The following is a 26,990-nucleotide window of genomic DNA, read 5'->3' as shown; positions in this document are numbered from 1 at the left end:
AATAGCTGCATCCTCCGGAGAGGAGCATTGAAAAATCTGGGTTGCGTTTGTTTTTCACTCTACAAGGGCAGTTAAATTTCTCATCTTTTCAATTCTCGTAATTATTCTAGTTACATGTTAACATTTTACTTTAAAAAAAAAAAAAAAAAAGCTAACATTCAAGTTCCAAGGAGGAACCTCTTATTAAGTCAGGATTTTTCATGATTTTTTTTTTTAGCATAATTCTATGCATAATAAAAATCTGAGATCCCCAACCAAAATTTATAGATATTTGCGGTCATAATAAAACTAAGCTTATTTACATTACAATTATAATATACAGAATAAATTGTAAGCAATTTCATGAAGACAGTATATAAGCATCTAATACACTCCTTTTATAAAAAAGAAAAAAATCTATTTATTTATTTATTTTGAGATAGCATACATATTTGAATAATCAAACTTAAATTCACTTAGATTAAAAATATGACATAGCAAGTATATTATAAAGAATTCTTGGAGAGGTTATATTAGCATCTAATCCACACTGAAATCCTCTCAAAATTTAAGTTATATTCAAATTTTAGTGGCAATCATATGTGTTTGCATATGCGTTAGAACTAATTAGATCAAACTCTATTTGGTAGAGGTCCTATTGTTATTCTTCAGGAAAAAAAAGTAGAAATCAGAGTTAGCTTGGAATTTAAAGGATGATAGTGCCCTTTTGGGCCTTTTCAATTGGATTTTGAAAAGGGATGGAGCGCTGAGTATAGCCCATCATGCCCCATATTATTTTAGATAGGAGTGCAACTGCCAAATCAAGTAGAGTAGCTAGTGGCTCAAGCCTGACTTGATTTCCCATACACATGCTCAAAATTTGATTTGAAATTCATCAAGCCTTAATATTCAAATTTGAGCTCAATTCGATTTAAAAAAAAAATTTTAAAATCGACTTAAATATCAGCCAAGCCATACTAGAACTCAAGTTCAAATCTTAATCATAATTAAAAAATATAGTTAAAATAATATATAATATAATATATATTTTTAAAATATTAAATTAATAATATATATAAATAAAATATTTTATATATATATATATATATATATATATATATATATATATATATATATATATATATATATAGGGACAGATTTGGATAAGGTCAATCGGATTTAGATTTAAATCTGTTCAAATCAAAATCAAACTATGTGGATCCTACATCGATGATCCAAACCGTTGGATGTGATCTACTACCTCCAACTACTTATGTACCAAAAATCATGTGATTTAAAGATCCTTAGTTTATGCATCAAATGATCAAAAATACATCTAATTTAATTTTATTTAGATTATCTAATTTTTGACAATTTGATACATAGGTTAAAAGTCTCCAAATCATATGCAGCAGTTATAAGATAGTAAATCACATCGAATAGTTTAGATCATCGAAGTAAGATATCCATGATAATATATATATATATATATATATATATATATATGATTAGATTCGCAAGACTTGAAAAATTATTCGAGTTATTCGAGCTCGATAACAAATGAAATGAGTCGAGCTCGAAAATTCAATTCGGTTGCACCTCTGGTTGCAACAGGCCTTTATTCATCATTTAGGCCATTGTTCCAAGGAAAATAAATGGCCCATTTTTGCAAAACTCGCCCTGTAAACTCAGTTGTGGCATGAATGTCTCTGTTACCGCACCAGTAGGTCATCCTTCAAAATGATGATTGGCCCAGTAGGACAACCTGGCATTCTGGCCTTTTAAGGCCCGATTCGGCGACTCCATCTTGGACTGGCGTCAGTAACCAATGCAGATGACGCCTAATCTACCGTGACGCATCCCATCCCATCCCATCAGAATTACTAGGTAGTTAAACGTGCTTAACCTCCTTTCTTTCATTGCAAAATTGAACAGGACTCCACCTAACTGCCCATGTCCATCAGCGCCGACATGTACCGACGCGGACTCGGCCCCACCGGCGTCATCTCGTGCGTGTCCGACTCAGCGCAACATAAATTTCAGGTCCACTTCATCCCAGCACCTCCTCACAAGTAACACGAGCTTTTTTTTTTTTTTATTTTTTTGCCCCCTTTCTTCGTGAGAGAGAGTCGTGTACCATCCACTCGGTTGCAGAAGCATGAGGTGTCTTCCAACAGGATCCTTCCAAGGTCATAAGAGAAGTCATCAATCCGCAGTAGATTTCAATCCACGGTAGATTACGAAAACGTCAAACGGAAAAAGGCAAAAGAACTCCCGATGGTTCATGAAACTGGGGACTGGTGGCCTCTTCGTGCCTGGTATCTAGCTTCCTATTTGAATCTGGTCGGCAACACCTACGGCATTGTAAAATCTAAAGGATGATAGCACGCTAGCTATATATAGCAACCCTTTCTTTAGAGATTTTTGTGTTACTGTACGGTGGATTTACAGTTTCCTTCAGCACTTTGGACAGACCTTGTTGGAAGATCTCTCAGGTCCTGCATGGGATTCTCAAAATATATCTGTTAAAAAAAATTATATATTGTGTTTGTATATACAGCACCTCTCTTGAAATAAAGCAATTATAACATTTGCTGGGGAAGGTAAAATTTTAGAGCCAACCTGCTGCATTATAACTTAACACAGATAATTAAAACAAGACCCGCTATTTTGACCAATTCTGTTACGTCAGCCATAAAAAAAGAGTTAATTGCCATCGTTTCTCCATATAAAATAGCATTTTACGAGTTCATAATCTCTGTCCTAGTTTGGTAAAAGATTTGTTTGATTTAGTGAACAATGATGTCAGCTTTCCACATACGTTGGTCAAGGCAAATTTGTACTGATAATATCCTTTATGGCAACCATAAATGACAGTACTAGAATGGTCTGTAATTGGTGTAATTGGCATAATTGAAACCTTTGATATAGGCCAATGGCATAAGTGGCAAATTTTAGTCTTATATCCTACCATGGTGGATGATATACTTAATTTCTGTAAAGTTTATGACCAGCAAGGGATACATAAAGTCACTAATAGACCTAATTCTATTATCAAATGTACTAAAGCAAAGGTATCCACTCTTATTACCACCGTAGGTTCATTCGTGAAAGGTCTATCACAAGACCAATTAAAAGTGATGAAACAAAATGAAGAATCCCCTAATTTGCATTTGTTTTTTGATATCTTTCATGCCGATGAACATTCTATCCACATAAGGGCCTTCTGTAATGCTTCCCTTGTCAAAATTTGGATGCTTCCATGTTTGCTAGGTTCAAGTCAATTCCATCCTAGCTGAGATGTAGTACATTTATCTTGCCCGGGCCTGACAGGTTTTATTTCTCGGAACTTGGTCAATGAAGAGATGGTGTGTTTTATCTCTGTGGTATGTTTGCTCATACTGGATTGTTTGAGTGCTAATGCAATTCCAATCAACAAATTGGTGAACTAGTATGTGGTCTCACGTTTGTTTTAGAAGATGGAGTAAGTTATCAGATTTTTCATTATAATATCTTAATAGATACCTGTAAAGTTTTTCTTGATATATCTGCAATAGTTGTGCTTGTGGTTACAATGGCGGAAATGAGAAGCGGTCACATATTGTGACAATGTATGAGTTCGTTTCCCACATCAACAGAAATTTGTGTTTCAACTTATTGGCTGATCCATTACATGGGGTACATCTGAGGCCAGGTCGACCTGAACCCAATTAAGCAACCAGAACCATTTAGCTTGGGTTGAGTTAGGGCAATACGTATCTTAATTGGGCCTACCATGGATCAAAATGGCTAAAACCTGATATTAAGTCAGGAAATCTCATCTAATCAAAACCCAAACATGTATGTGTTCCAGGTGTGCTGTAATCCAACGAAACCCATGCAGTATTTTATATTGGTATGGTCAATCCAGTACAAACTAGACTCGTCTAACGAGTAATATCTGGTGAATTATGCCCCTCCACAGATTATCCACTGCTCAGCCCGTACTCTTGACACCTTGCTGGAGGAATAGTGTGGCCAACGGTGGCCGACACTACTCCAACCCAGGCCCAACTTAATCATTTTTAATCATTCCAAGTGTAACCTAAACTTTCAAAAGGTGAGACGTGTTCGGATTGTATCTTTCACGCAAAAGAATGATTAATTTTGTTTTGCGACATCAATTGTTAGATCATATCTTATACAAATCTCAAAGCAATATAAATTTTTTATATTTTACCAACCCAACAGTTGATGCTGCAAAAGAAGATGACTCATTCTTTCATGCGAAAGATACAACCCCAACCCAAATAAGATATGGCTTGGTAGAGAATCTGACTCAATATTCCATATGGAAGGGCCTAACCATTTGTTGGGAGAAGCATAATGCTTGGATCTTCTAATTAAGCTTGGTTTCTAATAATGCAGTATACATTAACTTTCCAAGCCGCAAAAGATATTGAGCTCAAGAATGGTTAGCCAAAGCAGGGTATATATGTTGTGAGTTTAGGCTGATATTTTTGTGCCAATTGTCAACCGAGCGTATTGTAACCCACCCATTTGCTATGCTAGTTGGAGCAAGTAGCTGTGGATTGGCCTGGCCCAATGCGGCCGACAACACATTGAGTCACTTAATGGTGATGTAGCACTCCTAGCACTGTTATGACCTCAGTGCAAATCATAATCTCAATGAATGTTCAATATTACTCAGAATTTTCTAAAATAATAATAATAATAATAATAAAAGAACTAACTACCACCTCATGAACGCACGGCGGATTCAGTATGTTAGCCTTTCCCGTCAAAGTTGGTTAATTTTCTCCTATCGTTGCTCATTACCATGTCCCCATCCTGTCGGGACCAGAGAGCCAGGCCCCACCACCATTGGGCAGGCACCCAAGAGCTAAAGCTTTCCATCAAAGCAAAAGTCAAGGGCATTAAGCTCACCTTGCTTAATTAACCCTAAAAAAAAAAAAAAGGGCTCTCCCTGGCTCGCTAAAGCTACGAGTAAGAAAACCAAAAGAATGAGCGAAGCTCTCTATAAATATAGGCCCACAGGCAGTTCTTAGATTTCCCCCTTCCCCCTCCCTCCCTCTCTGGATAATTTTATGGATGGTAGTGCCCTGCACTCTGTGCTCCATTCCTCTCCTCTGACTGCCATCCACCACTGCTCCACCTCCTTTCCTTGCTCCCATAACCAGCACCCCATCCCCCACTTCCACTATTCCCACTACCCATCCATCTAAGCCCTGACAAGAACTAGAAAAACATCAATCCACCAAATTTGTTAAGAAAAAGAAGAAACAGGGACGCAAAAAAAAAAAAAAGAAAGAAAGAAAGAAAGAAAAGCCATAGACCAAATCAAGAAGTAGGAAGAAAAAGTGGCACAAAGGCCACCAATTGTTTCATTTTAATGGATTCCATGCTTGCATCCCCAATCCCCTTTCTATCCCTCTCATTCTTCCTCCTATTCTTCTATTCAAGTGGTAATAATTCTTGCTACAATTCTTTAAGCCTAATTCGCCTATTTTTATGGTCCGGATCTTGATTTTTGGCTTCTCTTTTTGGGATTTGTATGCTTACAGAGATACTGGTCGAAGGCGCGACATTTACATTCTTGAACAAGTGCGGCTACACGGTGTGGCCGGGGATCCTGTCGGGCTCCGGCAGCCCGGAGCTGGAGACGACCGGCTTCGAGCTGGCCACCGGCGATTCTCGGTCCTTGCTGGCACCGACCGGGTGGTCCGGCCGCTTCTGGGCCCGGACGGAGTGCAGCTTCGACGGCGCCGGCAAGGGGTCCTGCAACACCGGCGACTGCGGGAGCGGCGGGGTGGAGTGCAAGGGCAGCGGGGCGGCGCCGCCAGCGACGCTGGCGGAGTTCACCCTGGCGGGGCCGGCGTCGGCCAAGGACTACTACGACGTGAGCCTGGTGGATGGGTACAACCTGCCGATGATGGTGGATACCCGAGGCGGCGCCGGGGGGTGCGCGTCGACGGGGTGCGTGGCGGATCTGAGCCGACGGTGCCCGGCGGAGCTGAGGGTCGGTGACGCGTGCAGGAGCGCCTGCGAGGCGTTCGGGAAGCCGGAGTTCTGCTGCAGCGGGGCGTACGCGAGCCCTGCGACGTGCCGACCCTCGGTCTACTCCCAGATGTTCAAGTCGGCGTGTCCCAAGTCCTACAGCTACGCCTTCGACGACCCCACCAGCACCTTCACCTGCTCCGGCGCCGACTATACCATCACCTTCTGCCCGGAATCGACACCCAGGTATTCTACCACACCGATCTTTAGGACTCTTAAGTGGATGGTTTTCTACTTTCGGGTTTCGAGACCCTGCTTGCTTTCTGTTTGTAAATTTGATTCACATGTAGGGGGTATGGAATAGTGTTATGAGATTAGCTACTCCATGTAGATATTTTCTTGGCTAGTATATATCTGTGATTCTGATATTTTTAAGTTGGTTTTCACCAACTTTTGGCTGGTGACTGGTGTAATGGACTGGAAGTAGTGAGTTTCATAATTTTGGGTTTGCTAACAAGTTTTTATGGTGGAAAGTTTTCTTCTTAGGGAATTTTATGGTGGGAAGTTGGGTGGCTTCTTTTGTTTTTCTTTCTTCGCCAATTGGGTATTTCTCATGACTAGTTGTCAAGTTGTCAACCTTTTGCTCTTGCTTGCCCTTTTTTTTTTTTCCTCTTGGTAAATTGATGCTTTTTCTTTTTCGCTGAGCTAATTATAGATGATAGACAAGATTTACTTTTTTTTTTAAAAAAAAGTAAATAGATAAGAGGAAAATAACAAAGTAAAAAAGAGAAGAAACAATGAAGCGATGATGTCGTCTTCGCTTTGTTCTTCTTTGTTGTTCTCTTTTACTTTGTTCTTTTCCTACACACCCGTTTAGAAGTTTTCTTTGGTGTCATCATGGTTGTTGAATTCATTATTTTGGTCAAGTGAATTGGAAAGATGGACTTTGGTCAATTTTACTATCACTACCTTAACTGGTAGCTCAGTAAATTAACTCTCCTCCTTTCACTCTTTTTCCTTTTTTACTATTAGTTCTTGCTTGGTAGTTGATTTCAAGGTCCACTTCAATCAATTCTAACATCACTGCCTTAACTAATATCTTATTTAATTAAACTTCTTGCCTTCTTTCCCTTAACTTTATCCCATTAATAGAAGGTTCTGTAAGGTAGCTGATTTCATCACTCAGCCAAGTAAACTGGAAAAGTTACCACCACTTTAACTGGTAGATCATTAAATTAGGTTATCAATTAATTACTTCACCACATCATCCTAATGTAATTCTCTCCTGAAATAGTCATTCCCTTTTTCAAGTAAAAAATTGTTGAATATGGATTATAGAAGATCTTGTTTGGTGGTTGCTGAGTTCATTGTTCAGCCACGAAAGTTTGAAAAGTGGACTTAATTTTTTTTTTCAATGCCATTACCCAACTGTTAATTTATTAAAATCAGACACAGCCAATATATTGATCAAATCTAACATACTTCTTTCTGTTTTTAATAGCCAAAGCAGTCAGAAATCCTCTAGAGATTCTCCAACTCCGAGAACAGGAGGAGGGGTGATGTTGGAAGATGACTCTTGGCTTGCAAGCCTGGCCACTGGAGCTGCTCCTGCCACCAGAACGAGGGTTTCTTTCCTCCACCAATCCTTGCTAATCCTCGCCACCACGGCTTGCATCCTATTGTTGCTATAGCATTAAAAATTGTTCTAGTCCTCTTTTTATCCACTGTCTCCCTCTTTAGAGGACTGGTAAAAAAAAAAAAAAAGTAATAGATTAGATGGTCGCCCTCCAATTCCCAAAAAAGAAAAGGCTATGAGGTGGGGACTAAGGCTGTTCTCACCCTTCTCAAGGAATGGAAAGTTTGACTGAAGTGAAGTGATGTAACTCAATGCTTTTGTTTTGTATCCTATAGATTTCATTTGAATGCTAGTTAATTCATATGGTTGTTTTGGTGATCATGTGGGGTGTGGGGATTCCTAAAGAGCGGAGGAAAAGAATAGTTTTATTAACTTTAGTGACTAGGATGATGATGGTGATGAACTGGGCCTCTGATAACTTTGCTTCAATGGGTCGTTTTGGTGGCTAGATGCAATGATCTCCCTTATAGATTACTGTAGCAGCTAAACTGCACTTTCTCTTTCCCTTAATTCTCTCTTCGCTTTATTTCTGTTTGCAAAAGATCCGGAGCTATGTGCTAGTCAAAGTGTCACAAATCTTATAAAATAGCTAGTTTTCCTTGTACAGGGGCTTAAGATTAGAAGTAAGGTATATGTCCACAGTTTTTGGGTTCGTATAAGTTACAATCTGTTGTTGCCTTTCTGTTTTTCCTTGTCCTGACTGGGATGTACGCATAAGTTTCTGTGAATAAAATTATAGTTTGTATCAAAAAAAAAAAAAAAAAAAGGGAAGATCATGTATGATATTGCTGTCAAAATCTGATTCTATCGAACTAGATGGATTGATGAATGGCTTGTTCTGCTTAGATTGCTGTGTCCGGATGACTATTTGGATGGACGGATTTACTTCCAACATTTACGTTTTAGAGAACGGTAGAGATTTGATAAAGTGAAAACTGCTCGACCATCGAGAAAGACGGACGTGCATCTTAAACTTCTCGGCTAGCAATAATCGTGCATTGTAAACTGTGCGAGACGTGCATTCAAGTTGGAGAAGTTTTAAATGGTTTTATGGTATCTTTAATGCTGGCCACATGGCAAGCTTCTTTCGATCGATTTGATTAGATTATATAGCATTAATTATCTTTTTGAGCAACTAATTACAAATCAATTAGTATACTATTAAAAAACTCAACCTGTATAATGATTTAATGCCTCCACATTTTAAAAAGTAAATATTTGTTCATGCAGTTGCCATGTTTTGAAGAAGCCAGGTGTGGCTTACATATTCCAGCTTAGCTCGTAAAAGCGCTAAACCACTCCGATCAACCCAACCCCAACTCCCCAAACCCCGAAAAAAAGGAGGCTAGCTCTACTTTCAATAAAAGTTATGGAACCCAACTCGTACGTAGCTTGTAACTGCCCGCACGAAAGAAACGCCGTCAGTGATGCTTTTCGTTTCCAGAACGGCAAAGAATTAGGCTAGTGGTAGGTCAGCTGTCAGTGTTTTGTCTCTTCCATTTTTTTAATAGTTTCTCGTTTAAAGTGAGCAAGAAAGTTTGTGAAGTAAGTCAAGTAACTGTTAACAAAAGTTATTCCTACCAAACGAAACAAAAGTTTTTTTTTTTTTTTTTTAAAAGGGTTGGGAATGCCTAATGAGTTTGTCTCTGGGCAATAACAAGTTGGCCACCTTGGAACTGGTGATAGCCAAGGTGACAACTCCTAGGCGAGAAAAATCTTCTGACTGAGTGGTCCTTTTTCATATGAAACAATGCGAGATATTGATATCTCGAAGAATATGCCCACGGTTCAATAATAGCCGTTATCCCGTTATAACGGCTCTTTTCTCTTCTTCCTCTTCGTTTAACAAAAGAAACAGAAGAGTGTTAGTCAAAAGCCTCGTATTCTGTTACAATGACCGCCTTCACATCACGAAGGTTCTTTGAATAAATATCATAAAAAAAATAATTAATTTTTTCATAAATTAATTATTTTTTATATTTTTATATTTTTTTAAAATAAATAATATTTATCTATAAAATAGAAAAAAAATTTATCAATTTGAAAGTGACTGAATTATTTTTTCATCAATCAGTAAAATAAATATTTAATTTTATTTTTAAAATATCTCATCCTCATTTTCAATATTTCTATCATTCAATATCTAATAATTTAATTATCTATTTTTTTAAATCTTAAAAAAATATAAAAACTTTGATAACTTACCTACTAATACAGTAATGCAAAAAAACATGAGTAACATATTTCGAAACTATTTTGCCATACATAAAAGAATATGAATAAATTATTATTATTTTTAAATATTATCTGAAAAATATTTATTCAAAAAAAAATAAATTTTTTATCTATAAAAAAATGGATCTAAAAAATAAAGCAAGTGGTGACAACATAGATGATCTTTAGCATTCCTCATAATAATAGAAAAATAATATAAAAATTTATCATTATTCAAATAATAAGAATGATGGTTACCTATAATATAGTGGTGTTAATTTGAAATTTTCATTAGATGAAACATCCATTATATTATCCATCCTTTCTTTTTTGTGCAATAATTTTTTTCCCTTGGCCCTCTATGGCTGTCGGCCATCAAGCCCTAACATGCATTTCTTTATCTGATGATGCATGCCTCTTTGTTCAGATCTTCCTTTTGTTTAAGGGGATATGTGGAGTTTCAATGGCCAGCAAACTATCCAGTGGTGCAACTGGGAGTTGGCAAGAAAATGCCTGTAGGAAGAGACTTTAGGAATTGATGATAATAAGAAAGAAAGACATCATTAGTTTCATATTGATTATGAGTCAAAAGGATCTCTCACTTATATAAAAAGAGATTATCTTTCTCACATAAGGTATCTTTTGTATTAGAATGTAGAGGGAGAAAATTATGAGACAATAGGCCAGATGGGCAATATCTCATGTGCCGAGCCATGAGCCCTTAGTTGTAATATTGATGGCCCATACAGATCCTGAATCTGCAACTGTGATACACCTTCTATTCATACACAGACTTATTTTTTACTAGAAAGACTATTGTGATAATAAGGAAGGAGGGCATCATTAGTCCAACATTCATTGTGAGTTAAGAGAGACTGTAGCTTACATAAGAAAAGACTATGCTTCTAGCATAAGGTACCTTTTGGATTGAAATTTAGAGGGACAAAATTGTGAGGCCCATAGATCAAAGTAGACAATATCTCATATACCAAGTCATGAGCTTTTTGCCGCAATATTGGTGATTTATATAAATGCCCAACTTGTGATTGTGATACGCCTATCGTCTATACATAAACTTCCTCTTGACTAGGAGAATGTGGTAATAATAAAGAAAGAAGACACCATTAGTCCCACATTGGTTATAAGTCAAGGGAGACTCTTAGCTTTCATAGAAAGGGACCATTCTTTCCGTGTGAGACATCCTTTAGATTGTAATATAGAGGGGTAAAACTGTAAGGCCTATAGGCCTAAGCAGATAATATCTCATGTACTGAGCTATGAGCCTTTGGTCACAATATTGGTGGCCCATGTAGGAGAAAAAGACCTATGAATAAGACTAAAGAAACAAGAAAAGGAAGGAAGAATCGAGCTAAAAATTGAACCAAGAGATGGAAAAGAAAGAAAAAAAGGAGAGGAGGATCAAAAGAAAGTAAGATTTTCAAAAAGTAAAGGTTATCGGCACCGGAGAAGGTGATTAGAGAACTCCCTCCAGCGACTACTATGGCAAGGAACAACTGAAAATCGACTACACAAATAGAGTAAAATAGATGTAGGAAAGGCCTATTTATAGTGCTAACGAATGATCCAGATTGAATCCCGATGTCATTGGATTTCAGCAAATGGCATGCATCAGGGGCATTGAATCATGCGACTCTTCATCACACCACCTCCAGATTGAGCTTTCTAGAATGATCCATGAAGCATGGTATGGGGCCTACAGATGTTCGACATGTGGCAAGCCCCGACATGTCCGAAAATGATCTCCGGATCATCTTTTCAAATCATTATGCCATAATACCTCGAGCCACTCATCCCTCATAATTGTAGTAGGACTTGCAAAGCAGTGTATTAATGACATCTCAAGATTTCTTCAACCGAATACTACGGATTAAATGCTTTAGAGAGAATGTCAAATTAACAATTGAAAATAGGCCTCGAAATCAATTACTTCCTCCGATCGAAGCAATGAAACTACTTCGAACTTGGAAATGAGGGTAAGTATTATAGAAATAATTCATCGACTGATCCAATATTTTCTTTATCGGATTGTGATTAAGCACTCACCGATGATTCAGCAGAACTCTCTTAGACATTAGAAAGAGAAGACTAGAAAATTGAGGTGAAGCGACTTCATGGCGTTTGATCCTTTCTGGCTCCTAGATCGAATACAAATCAACCCATGGTTGGAATCATACCGACTATAAGAAATGATGTCCTATGACCCACGGACCATTATAGAAGGGAAGACAACCTCTTAGAATCTTAAGCGATTTTCTTTAAATATAGGTACCTGAGTTAATGTCATGTAATTAACACTCATAACCCACTACCCACGTTCCCAATGAACATGGATATTGATTCTCTATTTCTGTTACCAAATTTAGGGGGTAATATTTGACCGCTCCTCCCTTAAAAAGGTAGGCATAGAGAACCCTCAAATTCTACTCCAGAGAAAACAACCCATATACTTTTTTTTTTCTCTACTATTCTCAAGCTTCGGCTAATTTAAATATTAAAAGATCTCCCATCAGAGAATCTCCGATGAGAGTGGACTTACTTTGCAGGTTCTCCAAGAAGCTCAGTCCTTAGATTGAGATTGAGTACTTATGTCAGAAGGAGTCCCACCCTGACCATCTATCTCGGACCAGATTTTTGCAACAATAGGGATCATGAGAGTCCAATAGAATCTGAAATTCTGAAAATCTCGAATAATCAAATTAATTTATAAAATAATTTATCTAATTGGCAAACTCTCTCGATAATAAGCTCCATGGTCCTAAATTTTTTTTCTGAAAAAATTGATGGTGCACCAATTACATAAAAGATGCTACGTTGCACCAATTACATAAAAGATGCTACGTTTCAAATAATAACGAAGTATAATTAAATAAGGTCATGGCTATCCGTGCTCACATGCATCATTAATTCCGGTTGTCAGTAGATAATAATATAATTTTTAAATTTATATATTTAGATATTCACAATATTGATGTAAGAAAGAAAATCCAATGTAAATAAAATGAAATATTTTTTAAAATAACATGATAACAATTAAATAAAGTTCTTGCTTGAACAAATATCTTTAAATTTTATTTTATAAAATAATAATTTTTATCAGACCGTAGTCTAACCAAAAATTAAATGGTTATTACCATACTTATAAGCGCTAATTAAGTCGGAGGAACATGAGAAGAATTATGTGACTCAATTGTGATGGAGAACCAGAGCATCGTCTAAAGAGTGCACGAAAATTACATAAGCAAATATAAAAAGAAGTGGACACAATGTTTGTGATATTTTCAATTCTTTATAACTTCATTACATCATGGATAACCAAACAATTAAATCAAGAGCTTTTTCGAAGCAAAACACCATTTTTAACTTATTGTCTCTCAACATGGAGATTTTTGGAAGCAATATTAGTTTTAGGGCTAAGATTTTTGGGAGAAATATTAGTTTTAGGATAAGATGATCAAAAGTAAGAATAATTTTCTCAACTTATATCCTATATCATATGCACCATGTGGTCATGCTCTATGCCAATCACTTTCTCTCCCTTCCCTAGTCTTTATTTATCATATATTCATCTTTGTAATTGGTCTAGAGATGAGATGATTAGCATAGCAAATGCTTTCATTGGTGCATGTGGTGAAGAATATAATTTTTTGAATGATTTTTGAGAAATGTTGGAGCATTTGAGAATATGAATGAGAATATTCGGTCACGCATCGGTCAAAAATGCAAAAATATCTCTGTCTATCTTTTTTTTGATGCAAGAATATCTATATCATCAGCTTCGGGGACCATTAATTAATTAGACGGAGCCAACGTGCCAACCTTCCAGCAACCGGTGCCTGGTATGAAGTCGCACTCAAGGTCGGTAGCTAGCATGCACGCTAGTCTCGCTCAAAGTCGCACTCAGCTAAGTTAAAATATATATTAGTTTGAGGACTCCCACTTTATTTTTTTAATGGTGCGAGGTAACAATTTAGTCGGTCGTCCAACATGGGATCCAAATCATTGAGCGTATATATGAACTTGCAAAAGTTTGCATTATTTCTAAAAAGACTTCCTTTTCCTCCTATGAGTATACTAGCATAGTGCAAAAGTTTCACTTTATGATCACATCATACAAATTAAATTGAATTACTAACTATCGGATTTTGAGATAACTTATTTATTTTTAATATCTAGAAAATCAAAATTGATGCATTTTTTGTTTAACAACACAAAAATGTCAAAATCTACAGGAAAATAAACAAGGAAGGAAAAAAACCAATATTTTGAGGATGGCCACATCTACCCCTTGATCTAGGTTGGCATGACATATGGCGTATTAATAAGAATTTTGAGAATCCCTAGAGGACTGTGTATTGTATGTAACTTATTTCATTACAATTCTTGAAGCATTTATCATAGTCCAAATTTTTGTTAAGTGTGCCATGATCCATTAGCCACTAGCACATTTGCTAGAGAACAATAGTGACATCTCAACCAAATTGTACCAGACATGTTAGTTGAAATGTTAGCTCCGCTATTTGTCACGTGCGTATATTCTTGTGTTATTTGCCATGCTATAATTTTTTCCTGAAAAGATAGCTTCCAACACAAATGAATGTGAGGAACTCCCTTTGAGGAAGGGTGCTATGAGATTGGAAAGAGAAAAGAGTGAATCAAGACCGAGAAAACAAGAGTAGTTAAACATATGTAGGGCTACTAATATACGATTAAAAAGACTTATTTTTACCTTTTTCAAGAGGAAGAAATATTTGATGGATGGCTCTGACCCTATCCATCGTTACTATTTGGAGTCGATCCAATATAAAAAATATAAAGCAAAACAAAGGGTTCTATTTACCCAAAAAGGGATCCATGCATGGCCTTGCAAACCATCCGACTGCGTTAGATATATTAGAGATATCATTTAATGTGCATTTTTCTCTGAGCGCCACGTAATGTTATTTTTAGCATAAGCAAAATAGAGTTGGGCACGGTGACATGGAAGTCACTGCTTTCGTTACCTTGCGAGGTATTTTGCTGTCCAACCATATTTCCTCATCCTGGAAGAGCCAGCATCCACAAGGGAACAATTCTCCCACTCAATCCGCTTCATCTCCATATGCCTTCACATGCTTGCCTCTAAGTTTATGCTTTCAATCGCTTGCAGATTTTGGCCTTCAAAAGAGTACTAAAAGGCAGCCACAACGGCACATAGTTTTCTAGCTTTTTGCCAAAGTCCCCAGCAATATGTGAGTAAGAGAAAAAGGAGAATGCTGCTAAAGTGAGAGCATTAACCCAGGAAAAGCTTGGCCAAGCAGCTTCGAAGGACTGGATAGGATTCATATTCTTAATTGGCAGAGGCTTCCTGTGGTGCTGGACTCTGCTGTCCCAACTTATGTGTGGTAGGGCCTGAAGGGGTTGGAGACAATCAAAAAAACGAACTTTAGGGGCTGATAGTGTTTTCTTCCAGCGGCTCTGAGTGGAATTGTCATCCCTAACTAGAATTGAGATGCCGAGCTCTCACCTAAAAGACCCAAGGCTCAAATCCCACCAACCAAAAATTTAAACTAGTTTAAATTTTTATTTATTTATTTTGTTTTTGCTGCCTAGGAAAAGGATTTATACCGGTATAGATGTTCTAACCTGTGCATCTATCCATAGGGTAGGCTTCAAACGTAGCAAGCAGTTACTTCCACCCAACCACCAGACAATTGTAGTTTGCTTAGCACAATGAAAGTGGAACTACACATTTTCTTTTACCTTGTTCTTGGTTGCTGCCTCGTAAGTTATATGTATAGCTTTTCAGAACATCTCTGATATATATGAACTGCTAAGTCTTCTCAACCATCATTTGCCCGAGGGCATGTCATAAAAAAGGAGGAAAAATAATTCTCTGTTGGTTCATTTGTGCATCAGTAAGAAAGGAATACAAAGAAATCATCGACAGCAATTAACTCCAAGAAAGGATCATCAAGCAGATCAAAGAGACCACATGGTGAAAGTGATGCCACACCAACAATGCAATACTAACATCCTATAATTACATTATCTGTAGAACAGATTCCAAAATCAGTTGCAGACGTTCATAAACTACATTTTCCATTCAATATGATGATGGAGTTCCAAAAGTTGTTGAGAGAAACAAAACCAAGCATTTGAAAAATAATGGGCACTTGCCCCACAATATACCAAATTTTTTCTGTGACAAGCAATTCACAGTTGATTTCTCTTTGATGAAAGGGAGGTGACAACCACCCTGCTTTTATTAACAAGGATAAAGGAAGAAACTAAATTCACAGTTGATTTCAAGGCACAAGATGTTAAAACGTATCATTGAATAACAACAAAGCACCTATCACATTCCTCGGTCATCTTGATGCTCTACTAAAACTACAATATTTCTGAATATTGCTATTTGGCCATGCATGGCATGCCCATGCACCACTTCTTTTTGGCCTAAGATCTCTGGATGGCCGCTTAATAAACTTTTAATATGCGATCATTGTGCATGAACACAGGATAAGGAATCAGCCGGTGCTTTGAAAGTTCAACATGCAGTGAGCCATCACAAGTGACAAAGCAATGTAACATCAAGAAGGAAGAGTAATTGGAAACTATTCAGTTTGCATGCACTCATCAATGTACTCTAGAAAGATGTATATGTAATAATGAGTAGAATTACAGACAGGCACAACACTAAGCTTCCCAGAGTGGCAAATTGTGATTCCAGCTAAATCAAGAGCTATAGGTACCGCATGGGAGTTGCCCTCTCTTTATATACAAGCAGCAATAGAAGTAACAGCAAGGAACTCTAAATTCGACTTTGGCATGAAATAGAGTCATCAACATACAACTAGGACTTCAGTACCTCATGCGATGTGCAGTACAAGATTTTAAGAAATGTGAACCTAATATAGCAATTCCAATATTAATATTTCTAACATTTCTCTTCCAGCTGGATGAGATCTCATACTGTTATCCACGCCAAGCAAAATTAACATGCTTATGGTGCGAATAATAATGTTTACATGCTGATCTTATCTGAACAAAGAATCATATCAAGAATAAGAAAATAAGGAGTCAAATATTACAAAAGAAATCTTAAATTTAATAGACTTGTTTTGCTGAATAAAAGACACAATGAAGAACATAACTTTCATCACAAACCTTGTACTGACATTGGAAATGACATGACAACGTTTAATGACAGGGTTGCTAAGGTTTAGAAATAGTGATATTCACCAAAAGGGTAGCAGTGATCTTTGTGATAGTTAGGCCAAGAGATGTTACCTTTTAGGAAATTCTGATGAAGATTCCATACTCAGCTTTCTTAATTCTCAACTCATTCATATTGCAATCTAGCCTCTTATCTTCTTTTCTAGAAACTTGTCCGGTGAATCATCTCTCTTAGGGCTGAGAAAAATAGCTTCAGAGACTTATGAATATTTCAACAAGGATCTGAATATACAAGCAAAGCTTTCATGGAATTCCTCAAAAAAAGTGCTACAAACAGGAAATATGCAAGTCAGGACATCAATTGAACATAATCTAATAAAGTACACCATTACAAAACTAATAGAATGCAGTGATCTTAGATATTTACAGACAATGATAAAGGATTATAACAGGTAAAATGGGAAAGGCCCACCAAATTTATGTTTTTTATTCTTTTGCTGACATTCCTGGCCAATTTATGTTGGTGTCTTAGTGAACAAATTGAATTGGCAGTGAGGCAGGAGATGCTTATACAGAAGTGAGTGATGTCAATATTGGTCTTCATGATACAATATATCAGACATGACAAACTGCCCTATGCCTTCTTAATTATGATTTGTTTTTCACTTCTTATATAGAAGTGAGTGATGTCAATATTGGTCTTCATGATACTCACGACATATCGACCTGACAAACTGTCCTATGCCTTCTTAATTATGATTTGTTTTTCATAATTTTTTTATCGTTTGAGTCAAATTGTCCAGTGTGAAATTTTTACTCCGTTGAAAAACAACGAAGACAACATGGCTGTAGAGCAACAATGTTACCAGTTATGCCTGGAGATAGCAACCAGCACTAAAAAGGAAGGTAGAAGAGATGTGGGAGAGAGTTTCTGCAGAATCTGATTGAAGCACTTATGAAGTGATATGAAAGTGAGTCTCCTAGTTATTCTATGGCAGCTAGCCAAGTACAGCACCCCAAATATAAGATTCCTGCTACTAAGATTGATAACTTAGGCATGGTGATTGTTTGGCACAGGCTTCTTACAAACAGATATTCCTATATTTGCTTTTAGCATTTATGCTATTTAGACTGTAAATAATGCAATGTACCAAAAGCAAGATAGGCATATCAGGACCAACTATATGTCTGCCTACCATCATAGACCAGAAAAAACATTACCAAGATGTTTCAACTACCTCATAGCCCTTCAACTTATTTTAGAAGCTCCATAACCTGCAATTTCTTGTCTTGTTGAAAAGATCCCTTGTGCATGACCCGTAATGATGTAAGGGGATTATATGTGTTTGTGCATGTGTGAATTTATATTTCATAGAAAATATGTGTAGTATCTAAACAATTAATTCTATACAGTGAATATGTAGTTACATAATTGGACAGATGATGCTAGACAAACCTTAGATCTGGACAATTTCCCATCACTTTGAGCACAATATTCCGTTGCCATTAGTTATAGATCAGTGGCAAATAATGTTCACCTAATTGAGAATATTCCCTTGATGATGTATTAATTAGATTCCTAAAAGAGCGTATAGAAATGATGTGCAAATGGAGCGGTAAGTTATTACTGCATGGAGTGAGAGGTGAGCAGAACTTCTTTAAGAAAGCAGAAGGGCTAGAAGCATTACATGGCTTGTAATATTTGACAATGGAAGGGTCTGCAAATGTAAGACGAAAATTACTAGGATGGAACCACTAGGGTTAGTTTTTTGGTAAAATGCTAGAGACCTCAGTTTGAATCAAGCCTTCATCAGGGTGACAAGAGAAATGCAATGCTTTCAAAGTCAAGGGAATGTTTTTTACATCACTTTTGAACAATCAAGGGATTTGATGCAGTTATTAGGAGTTCTACTCAGCAGTCTGATTTACATTGCTGGCTGATGAAATAGTATGCTCAATCTGCATTCTATGTGAAACATGGTATAGTTATTATTATTATTTTTTTAGTTTAACAGCAGTATTATGTTTCATCTTGCATGTTTGCAAAGCAAGGAATTTAGCATAGACCTGTAAAACATAAACTAGAAAAGATAAGGCTTTTACCATGCCAGCATAGCTGAAGTGTCAATGGCATGAAAGCTATTGCCTAGGACTTCAGACCTTGGAACATTTGGGCAAGATTTGAAATGATCAATAGACATCTTGACAATTTTAAACTCCACACACTAATATTTTGTCTGCAATATTAATTCAAATGTGATTGACATTGCCAAAATGAAAGCTCACACATTAAATTAGCATTCAAGATTTCAAATCTTTGTTTACTCAAGAACATATTATAACAATAAGAGACAAAATAAGGATAGTGATCATGAAAAGCAATGGAACATACCAAACACTTGAAACAATAACATCAAAGGAATTCAATATATCTAAAGCTGGCTCTTGATTCCAGTGCAAGGTCATTGATTTCACTTCTGTATTCCCAAAAGCTCGAGCATTGATACTTATATTACACTGAATATCTGAGTATTCAGGAATTAAGTTAAGAATTTAAACAGCAAGTATTAATTCATCAGATACTATTAATGTGAAACACTTGGTTGCTTTTACTAATAATGACCCAAAATATTTTACAATATGAAGACAAATGGCATCTTTGACTACTAACATGCTTTAAAGTCCTAGGGTTGAGTTTGGTGCATCGCCAGACAATCTTGGAAGGTAACGTGGATTATCTTCAAGATAGATTGCCACTATTAAATTGTCAGTAATGTTAATTACTATGTTTGGTACACATAGGTAATGTTGTAATAAAATTACTAAAAATGTTGATTGACATGTTTGATATGATAATCAAATTACTAGTAATGTAAAATCAAATTTTTAAAATATCCCCATAAAATTTTATAAAATTTTGAATTACTGGAGAAGAATTTGATTTTATTTTCTAAATTTAAATCAGAAATCCCAAAATATGCATGGCGAGAGGAGGGGACGGCGGCTGGGTCATCAAAAGAGAGGGCTGCGATGATGGAGGCGAAGAAGGAGAGGTCGATGCCAGTATAGAAGTGGGGGCCATGGCCGGAGATGTAGAGGGCAAGGACGAAGGGGAGGCGGTCAGGGGCGGAGGGCACAGGGGGAGTTTGGAGAAGAAGGGGAGGGTGAGAGCCATCGAGGGAGGGAGAGGGGGTGGAGGGGTGGATTTTGTGATTTTTTTTTTAGAGATATTTTGTCCAAAAATTCTTTTATAAGGTTGCTAAATAAGTGATAATCTAGATAGCCACCTCTCCCCAAAGCAATCTGAATTGCCTCCTGAGAGACAATTTGAATTGCCACCCAAACAGCATACCAAACATAGTAATCTGGCAGGCCCACTTTAAATTGCCAGCAATCTAGATAGATTGCCAGCTACCAAACGCATCCTACATATTAACCAAATTGACATGTCAGAACAATTCATCAGTAATACCAATTAAAAACAAGCCCATACATATAAACTGGCACATAAGGTTTACTAATTATTTTCATAAAGATGCATCTCACACAACTTCCATTAAGGACAGGCAACTTGCTTTACTAGAGATAATAATCAACGCACAGAGATGCTAAAGTTATTCTCATCACTTGATCTACAATGGGTGAAAGGCCTCCATTTGACCCATCTAGGGGTGATCTCTTAAAGATTATATGATTCTACCCAATTTTGATCCATCAAAGGGTGAAAGACCTCATATTGGATATCAACGACCAAGGCATAGGAGAGCAAGCTTTGTGTTATGATCTACCTTGTTGAAATCCAGAAGGGCCATAAGGTTTATGCGCATCATATAAGAGATAACATCTAAAACCTCAAATTCAATAATTCGAGCTTCAATTCTTGAACTTTTGACTTCCGGGTAATTTAGTTCTACCAGGGAGTAAGCTTCAATTTCTAAGGGAGCAGAAATAAATCCATATATAGAACTTCGATGATACCTTCTATTTAAGTCTCAATCAGGGAAATGCCATCAGAGTTCTTGCTCACTAAAATGCAAGAAACTAAGATTTCGATGCAATAGTAACCTTATCTAACTCTAATAAGATTATGGATCTAAGATAGTGACAAGAGATGAGATACAGAAAACTCTTGTTGCACAGTGATTACCTGGAATCACGGTAATGTCGTTACTTCACATGCAGCTTATAGAGGGGAAGAGGTAGTCGTTACTTCACATGAAGCTATGTGCCTTTCGAAATAGTTCACTAGGAGGTAAAACATCCATTAGAAGCTAGAACATTGCCTCTAGCTGGGTACTGCCTTCATTACCCCTTTTGTATTTATATATAATTTGCAGAACCCCAATCCTAAATCAAAGGCAATTTGAACATTTTTCAGCAGGGATCCTGATTTAGCTTGAGTTTTTGTTTTGAAAACCAAATCATGCCCTAAAGCATGGATCCGGTCTCAAAATCAAAGAGATGGATTTTTTGTTCCATAAAATGTTAATGCATGTTCGTTCATTTGTCAAATCAGTGCTAACAGTAGATTCCATCTTGACAATCTTGAATATTATTGCTCAGTTCAGTAAATTAATATAAAATAATTGTATTTCAATTGTTGATGCACAAATACAATTGTTCAATGTAATTTTTGTAATAAGCAATGTAAAAATTATGTATGACACATTAAGCTGCATGTCAAATAACAATGAAGAAGCTTCAACCCATCAATTTTTAATCTTTTAAAATCATCGAAGTGTTAATAAGAAAGATTGTTTCTTTTTCCACATGCTTTTCGTTTCAATTTTCCCATGTGTTTAGCTTCCTCTGCGAGATAAGAGTTCATGGAGAGAAATTTAGAAAGGCTCGTTACCATTACAAGAAGCCGTCCGCTATGCTTTTTTTTGGCGGGGGATACTTTGAAGAAGTTCTTGAAGGTCAGATCTGCCTGAAGTATTAAGAAACTGATGCTATTACTACGAGATAGAATTCGAGAAAAAACGGAAAGAGAATAGAGGAAGGAAGGGATACCAGGTCCGGAAGAAGCGCGAGAGAGGATCGAGTGGCGAAGGATCTCCCACCTTACAGATGCAGGGGATAGCGGCGGAGGAGGAGCGCCAGAAGCCTTGTCCATCTCGGCCTGGCTCTTCGCATCGACACGGTCGGGATTTTTAGTTGGAGGAATCCGGCGGTGAGCCAGCACAGGATCTTTCAAGAAATATATATTTTAAGGATACGAGCCTTATTTATCTAATTTACACACTTTTATTTTTTAGAAAAAAAACAAGCATATATATTATAAAGAAAAAAATAAAATCTTCGATTGTCCTTTCTTAAAATACTCTTCACCTTCAAATCCTATGAAGCCGTACTTAAACCTACCTTTCTAATACAAACTGACTCTATCAGGCTAATTAATCGATATCATAATCTCATACTATTTGCAAAATATTTTTTTGCATAAACTACATATGTTAATTTATGTACCTACATACGTGTATCCATTAAGATAAATCTATTAATTCTTCTAAGTATCGTAGTATAATGGTTTGGTAAAGTTAAAAAAGCCGATAGACCTAACAAAACCGATAAAAATGAACACGTTTCATTTTTTTTAGTAAAATTTTTTGATGATGATATAATTACGGCTGGGTGATCTCCTAGCCTATATTTAAATGTCTGGATAAAGGTGGCCACAACTCCACATTGCTCTTTTTAGGTGGGACTGATTAACCTCACTTATGATAACGTTTCAACGGGTTCATTGCTGGTAAGAACATATAGAAAATTTTAATTAGGCCCAATCAGATGACTCCCGTAAAATAATACAACTTATTCTTCTGAATTTTATCTAAGGTTCAAGAATTTTTAATCCTGTAGAGAATTCTCCTACTACGAAATTACTTGGGTCAGACATATGAAGAAACACCTTGCAAGATTGAAATTGAAGGCTCTTCTGTTAGGACGTGTGGTGCAACAACATTTTGTACTCCTACTGTATCTTGTTTTGCAAGAGAATTAAGCACAAAATTTGAAAACAGCCCAATCTCTCCTTTGTTTGTAGCATTTTTTTTTTAAAAAAAATGTCCAAAACTAGATTCCATCCAAACACAGGAAACAATATGCATTCCATCCACCAACTGTTATTTGTGAAGAGGCCAAAATCAATTCAAGTACCACAAACTAAACTACAGCAGCACGGTGCATGCACTCATCTTCTGACGCAAAGGAGTTCTCGAATCACAAAATATATTTCCCATGTTATCCCCGAGGGAAAACGGAATCACTAATTGCAGCATGTATTGTTGATAACACGAATCATCTTTTTGCCCTCTGCATGTACCAAGAAGCAATGATTTACATGGCACTATTTCTAACAACTATTTCTGATCCACAATGAACCGAGCAAATTTTTATATAAAAGTTTATTAGGTCCAGCATTGTGCAGCAAATTTGCCTACGGCTTTTCATTATCCTCATATGACTTGAAAATGTGAGTACGAGGACACTGGTAATGCATAGGAAACGATGCCTTACATACGCCATTTGAATCAACTAAATCACCATATCCATCATCATTAGTTGCCAAGGGGAAATAATGCTCAAAGCTGAATGTTCAAATGCCTCGTCTCATCCCCTTTATCCAAGGAAAATGTCGTCTCCGTCGATTTGTTCGCATAACTCACGGAGACCTTGTACTCCCCCAAAAATCCACTGAAGCTATACAAACCATGGTCATCCGTCGCCCCTCCCGTTTCTTTTGTTTCCCATTCCTGTAAGAGCCTGTCCACAACGTCTCCAGAAGGTAGGTTGTGGAAATCTCCGTCCGTAAGGCACATTTCGTAGCACCCATATGGATGCAGTGCTGTCCATAACATTATTCCATTCACAGATGGGTAGGAAAATCCTTCTCTCAGCACCTCCTCAAGATATATAGCCTACAAAAGATTTGAAGAACACAAGATCGGATTGATGCTAGAACACAATCTATGTTAAGACATGAAGAGAAATCTCTCACCTGTGTTTGATGATCAAACATGTGATTTATGTCGACCTCTGTTAACCAAATGGGAAGCTCTAAAGTAGCCAACTTATCCAGCACGGCTCTCATCAGAGGCAGGTTTGGGTGAGTGAAGAAATGCCCCTCCAATCCAATTCCTTCTAATACGACTCCTCCTTCCTTTAGCTCCCTTAGTCTTGATATATAGGAATCCACTGTTGAGTTCGCATCGGCACACGTCTCCAGGACATTGAATTCATTCATGAACAGAGTAGCAAGGGGGTCTGCTTGTTGGGCGGTGTCGAAGAATTCCAAAGAAGCATTGGGTCCAAGCCGTTGCTCATAAAAATTAAAGTGGAGCATCTCGTTGTTCACGTCCCAATGAACGAACTTCCCCCTGTACCTGGACATCAAGCTCTGGATGCGAGACTTCACAGCTGATCGGAGGTCATCGCCGGTGAGGTTGCGAACCCAAGCTGGGGTAACAGTGGGGTTCTCCCAGAATATGTTGTGGCCTCGGACCACAACATTGTTGGCCCTGACGAACTCCAGCATCTTGTCAGCTAGAGTGTAATTGAGCTTCCCTGGCTGGGGCTCTGTCGTGTACCATTTAAGCTCGTTCTCGAAGACCGCCGCATTGAATCGCTTCAGAAACCAAGCCTGCAGTGGAGGAAACATTGGATCAAAATACTTCTCGGGCACTTCGGTAGTAGAACTGCAAAGAGACTAGGTTGTGCAAAAGATTATATACCTGATAAGGTGAATTTCCTAGGATGGTACTGGCTATGGCAGAGCCTAATGGGAAGTCCTTTGCAAGCTGCTGCACTGAGACGGATGCTCCAATTACTCGATTTCCCTTCGTGTCTGATACTTGGATGATCACCACGCGCTTCCTTTCCTGCCCAGATAAAGCACTGATGCTGTTAGAAATTTCAATTGAATGATATGAAGAAAAACTTTAGCTTAAAATTGCCACACTAATCAAGTCCATCATATCAGCACAAGGTAAACAAGAGTAACAGAAAGCAGCAACAGAGTACTTTTCTGATGTTGTCTTGCTGTTGCATCTTCCATTGCTCGACTGAGAATGGCTGCAATGAAGCACTTGCCACCAAGATCTTGATCCCATTGACATTATTGTCAGTGTTCTGAATTTAAAAAGAAGAGGAACTTGCATGGTTAATTAACTTGGGAGAAATCAGGATCATTGTTACGTTGCATGCCAGAGCGTCCAAGTTGAAGGCACCTGAAGGAAAAGTTGTGAGGTTTTGGAGGACGCATCGAGAATGAAACCACCCTTGAGGAAAGACCAGCAGCCATTTTTTGCCATTGTTGTTCCTACGCATCTAAATTTCGAATCATCCGTTGCTAATCCTGCTCTCACGAGAGCTGAATCAGTTCCTTGGATTTGCACCCAACCTGTTGAAGATGGATCACATAAATGAAAATTCTGTGGAATTTTGTAACTATGGAGTGAGAACTCTCGTTCGACATGGTAGCCAACATTATTTGCCAAAACTGACAAGCCAAGCAGCACATAATGCATTCACTTGCATATGGAAGTCTAGCAAAGTTGACAGATAGGTGGATTATTAATGTGCCTTCGGATAAAGCTCTCTAGAATGTAAAGCTTATAATGAATCACAAAACCGACGAGCTTTCAGTGGCTTCAACCTTAGAGTTTGTTTGATAAACAGGTAATAGAATTTCTGAAATAGAAAAACAAGTACCGTATGACTAATAAGACAAGGCTTATCCATTCTAGTATCCGGCAGAGCATAACAGGACAAACTATGGGGAGCGAGGTTGCTGGAGACTCACATGAGAAGCTATATCTTGTGGTCTCGGTGAGGTTGCCCAGTACAAACGTCGGCAGTTGAGCTCCTGTCTCCGTCGTATGGTATGCTGCCATTGGAATCTCCCCATTCTCGGTTTGTAGGATTCCTCCATTGTAAAGAGGAGGCTCAGGATCTGGTTTGCACTGAAAAATTAGCGGATGAAATCAATGTCAAGTATTGTAGAGACTTTCTGTAGGATAGGAGAGCTTGACTAATTAGAAATCTGGGATCGATAACCGGACCACCATTGATCACCTAACAGGGGGGAATTGGCAAATGTATCCATGTTAAATAAAAAGGGCAAAAAATCATTTAGTACATAGCAACGGTGATCATCATCAAAAAAAAAAAGGATGGCTATCAAATAATATTCTCCAAGTATGATATGATACACTCTTATGGATTGTTTTGTTTTGATAGCTGTCCATCTTTTGATGGTTATTATACAAGATGAAAATCGAATCGGATACAGATCGGATACCAGTATATTTATATCCATATTTATTATGTCTGACGAATACAAAAATAGATACAGATATTATTCTGATCTAAAAATTTATATTTATATTTATTTTAAATGAATACGAATACAATTCGGACACTGGAAGTATGGATATGATTACAACTATATCTTAGATAATTAAATTTTATGACTATGAAATTAAGAATATTACTAAATAGATGATGAATCAAATTAATAATATATTTATATAATTATATATATATATATATTTTAAATTAATAAGTACTATATAAATGATATAGGATTACATGTAAATTCGGATATTTAGATACAGATCAGGTAGTTATCTATTCATATTTATATTTTTTTTGATAAATATAAATATAAATATTAATATTAATCAAATTTTTAAATTTATATTTAAATTAATTTAAATATAAAAATAGATCTTAATAGATAATATCCATGTCACTTCTAACTGTATTATTAAGGAAAGCTGGACACATATCATTATCGTAACGAGCCTGATTCCGGGTGGGCTCTGTATTCTCTAGCTGGCTTGGTGTGGCCACTAATCCGGGAGTACCAATGGACATGTCTAGCCAAAGTACAGAGTGCCGAAAGCGATAACAAATACCTCAGTATAAGCAGAAAAATCGTACCACGGTCCCTCTGCAGTGGAACGGCAAAAGCAACGTGATGTCA

The 26,990-nt window shown here is 37.2% G+C and overlaps 2 protein-coding genes and 1 long non-coding RNA gene across 4 annotated transcripts; 1 reads left to right on the top strand and 2 right to left on the bottom strand.

The window, feature by feature from the left end:
* Positions 1–5,149: 5,149 nt before the first annotated feature.
* LOC105053748 (thaumatin-like protein 1) lies at positions 5,150–7,930 on the top strand. Its single transcript, XM_010935018.4, has 3 exons — positions 5,150–5,444; positions 5,544–6,222; positions 7,478–7,930. The coding sequence occupies exons 1-3, from the start codon at positions 5,372–5,374 to the stop codon at positions 7,665–7,667; spliced, it is 942 nt and encodes a 313-aa protein (XP_010933320.1). The 5' UTR covers positions 5,150–5,371; the 3' UTR covers positions 7,668–7,930.
* An 8,119-nt stretch (positions 7,931–16,049) lies between these two features.
* Positions 16,050–22,213, bottom strand: LOC105053749 (uncharacterized). Of its 2 annotated transcripts, XR_002165709.3 has the most exons (4): positions 22,016–22,213; positions 21,858–21,932; positions 19,106–19,239; positions 16,050–17,239 (listed from the first exon to the last, which is right to left on the bottom strand). It is a non-coding gene; the product is annotated as an uncharacterized lncRNA (long non-coding RNA). The 2 variants fall into 2 exon arrangements; XR_833503.4 differs by lacking the exon at positions 19,106–19,239 and having other exon boundaries at positions 22,016–22,205.
* A 1,011-nt stretch (positions 22,214–23,224) lies between these two features.
* LOC105054298 (endo-1,4-beta-xylanase 5-like) lies at positions 23,225–25,379 on the bottom strand. Its single transcript, XM_029267408.2, has 5 exons — positions 25,231–25,379; positions 25,025–25,132; positions 24,736–24,882; positions 24,003–24,644; positions 23,225–23,922 (listed from the first exon to the last, which is right to left on the bottom strand). The coding sequence occupies exons 1-5, from the start codon at positions 25,312–25,314 to the stop codon at positions 23,587–23,589; spliced, it is 1,317 nt and encodes a 438-aa protein (XP_029123241.2). The 5' UTR covers positions 25,315–25,379; the 3' UTR covers positions 23,225–23,586.
* Between the last annotated feature and the right edge of the window lie 1,611 nt (positions 25,380–26,990).

The sequence above is a fragment of the Elaeis guineensis genome, chromosome 11, assembly GCF_000442705.2.
Source record: "Elaeis guineensis isolate ETL-2024a chromosome 11, EG11, whole genome shotgun sequence".
Taxonomy (NCBI): Eukaryota; Viridiplantae; Streptophyta; class Magnoliopsida; order Arecales; family Arecaceae; genus Elaeis; species Elaeis guineensis.
The sequence above is the reverse complement of the archived record's forward strand: the minus strand, read 5'-3'. Positions and strand labels throughout refer to the sequence as shown.

Bases quoted from the DNA above. Each gene is read 5' to 3' on its own strand.
- LOC105053748 (XM_010935018.4), top strand. From the start codon at position 5,372: ATGGATTCCATGCTTGCATCCCCAATCCCCTTTCTATCCCTCTCATTC. The intron at 5,445-5,543 runs GTAATAATTCTT...GTATGCTTACAG, and splicing joins CCTATTCTTCTATTCAAGTG to AGATACTGGTCGAAGGCGCG. The intron at 6,223-7,477 runs GTATTCTACCAC...TGTTTTTAATAG, and splicing joins TGCCCGGAATCGACACCCAG to CCAAAGCAGTCAGAAATCCT.
- LOC105054298 (XM_029267408.2), bottom strand. From the start codon at position 25,314: ATGGCAAAAAATGGCTGCTGGTCTTTCCTCAAGGGTGGTTTCATTCTC. The intron at 24,883-25,024 runs GTACTCTGTTGC...TTATCTGGGCAG, and splicing joins AGCAAGACAACATCAGAAAA to GAAAGGAAGCGCGTGGTGAT. The intron at 24,645-24,735 runs GTATATAATCTT...CCTCCACTGCAG, and splicing joins TAGGAAATTCACCTTATCAG to GCTTGGTTTCTGAAGCGATT.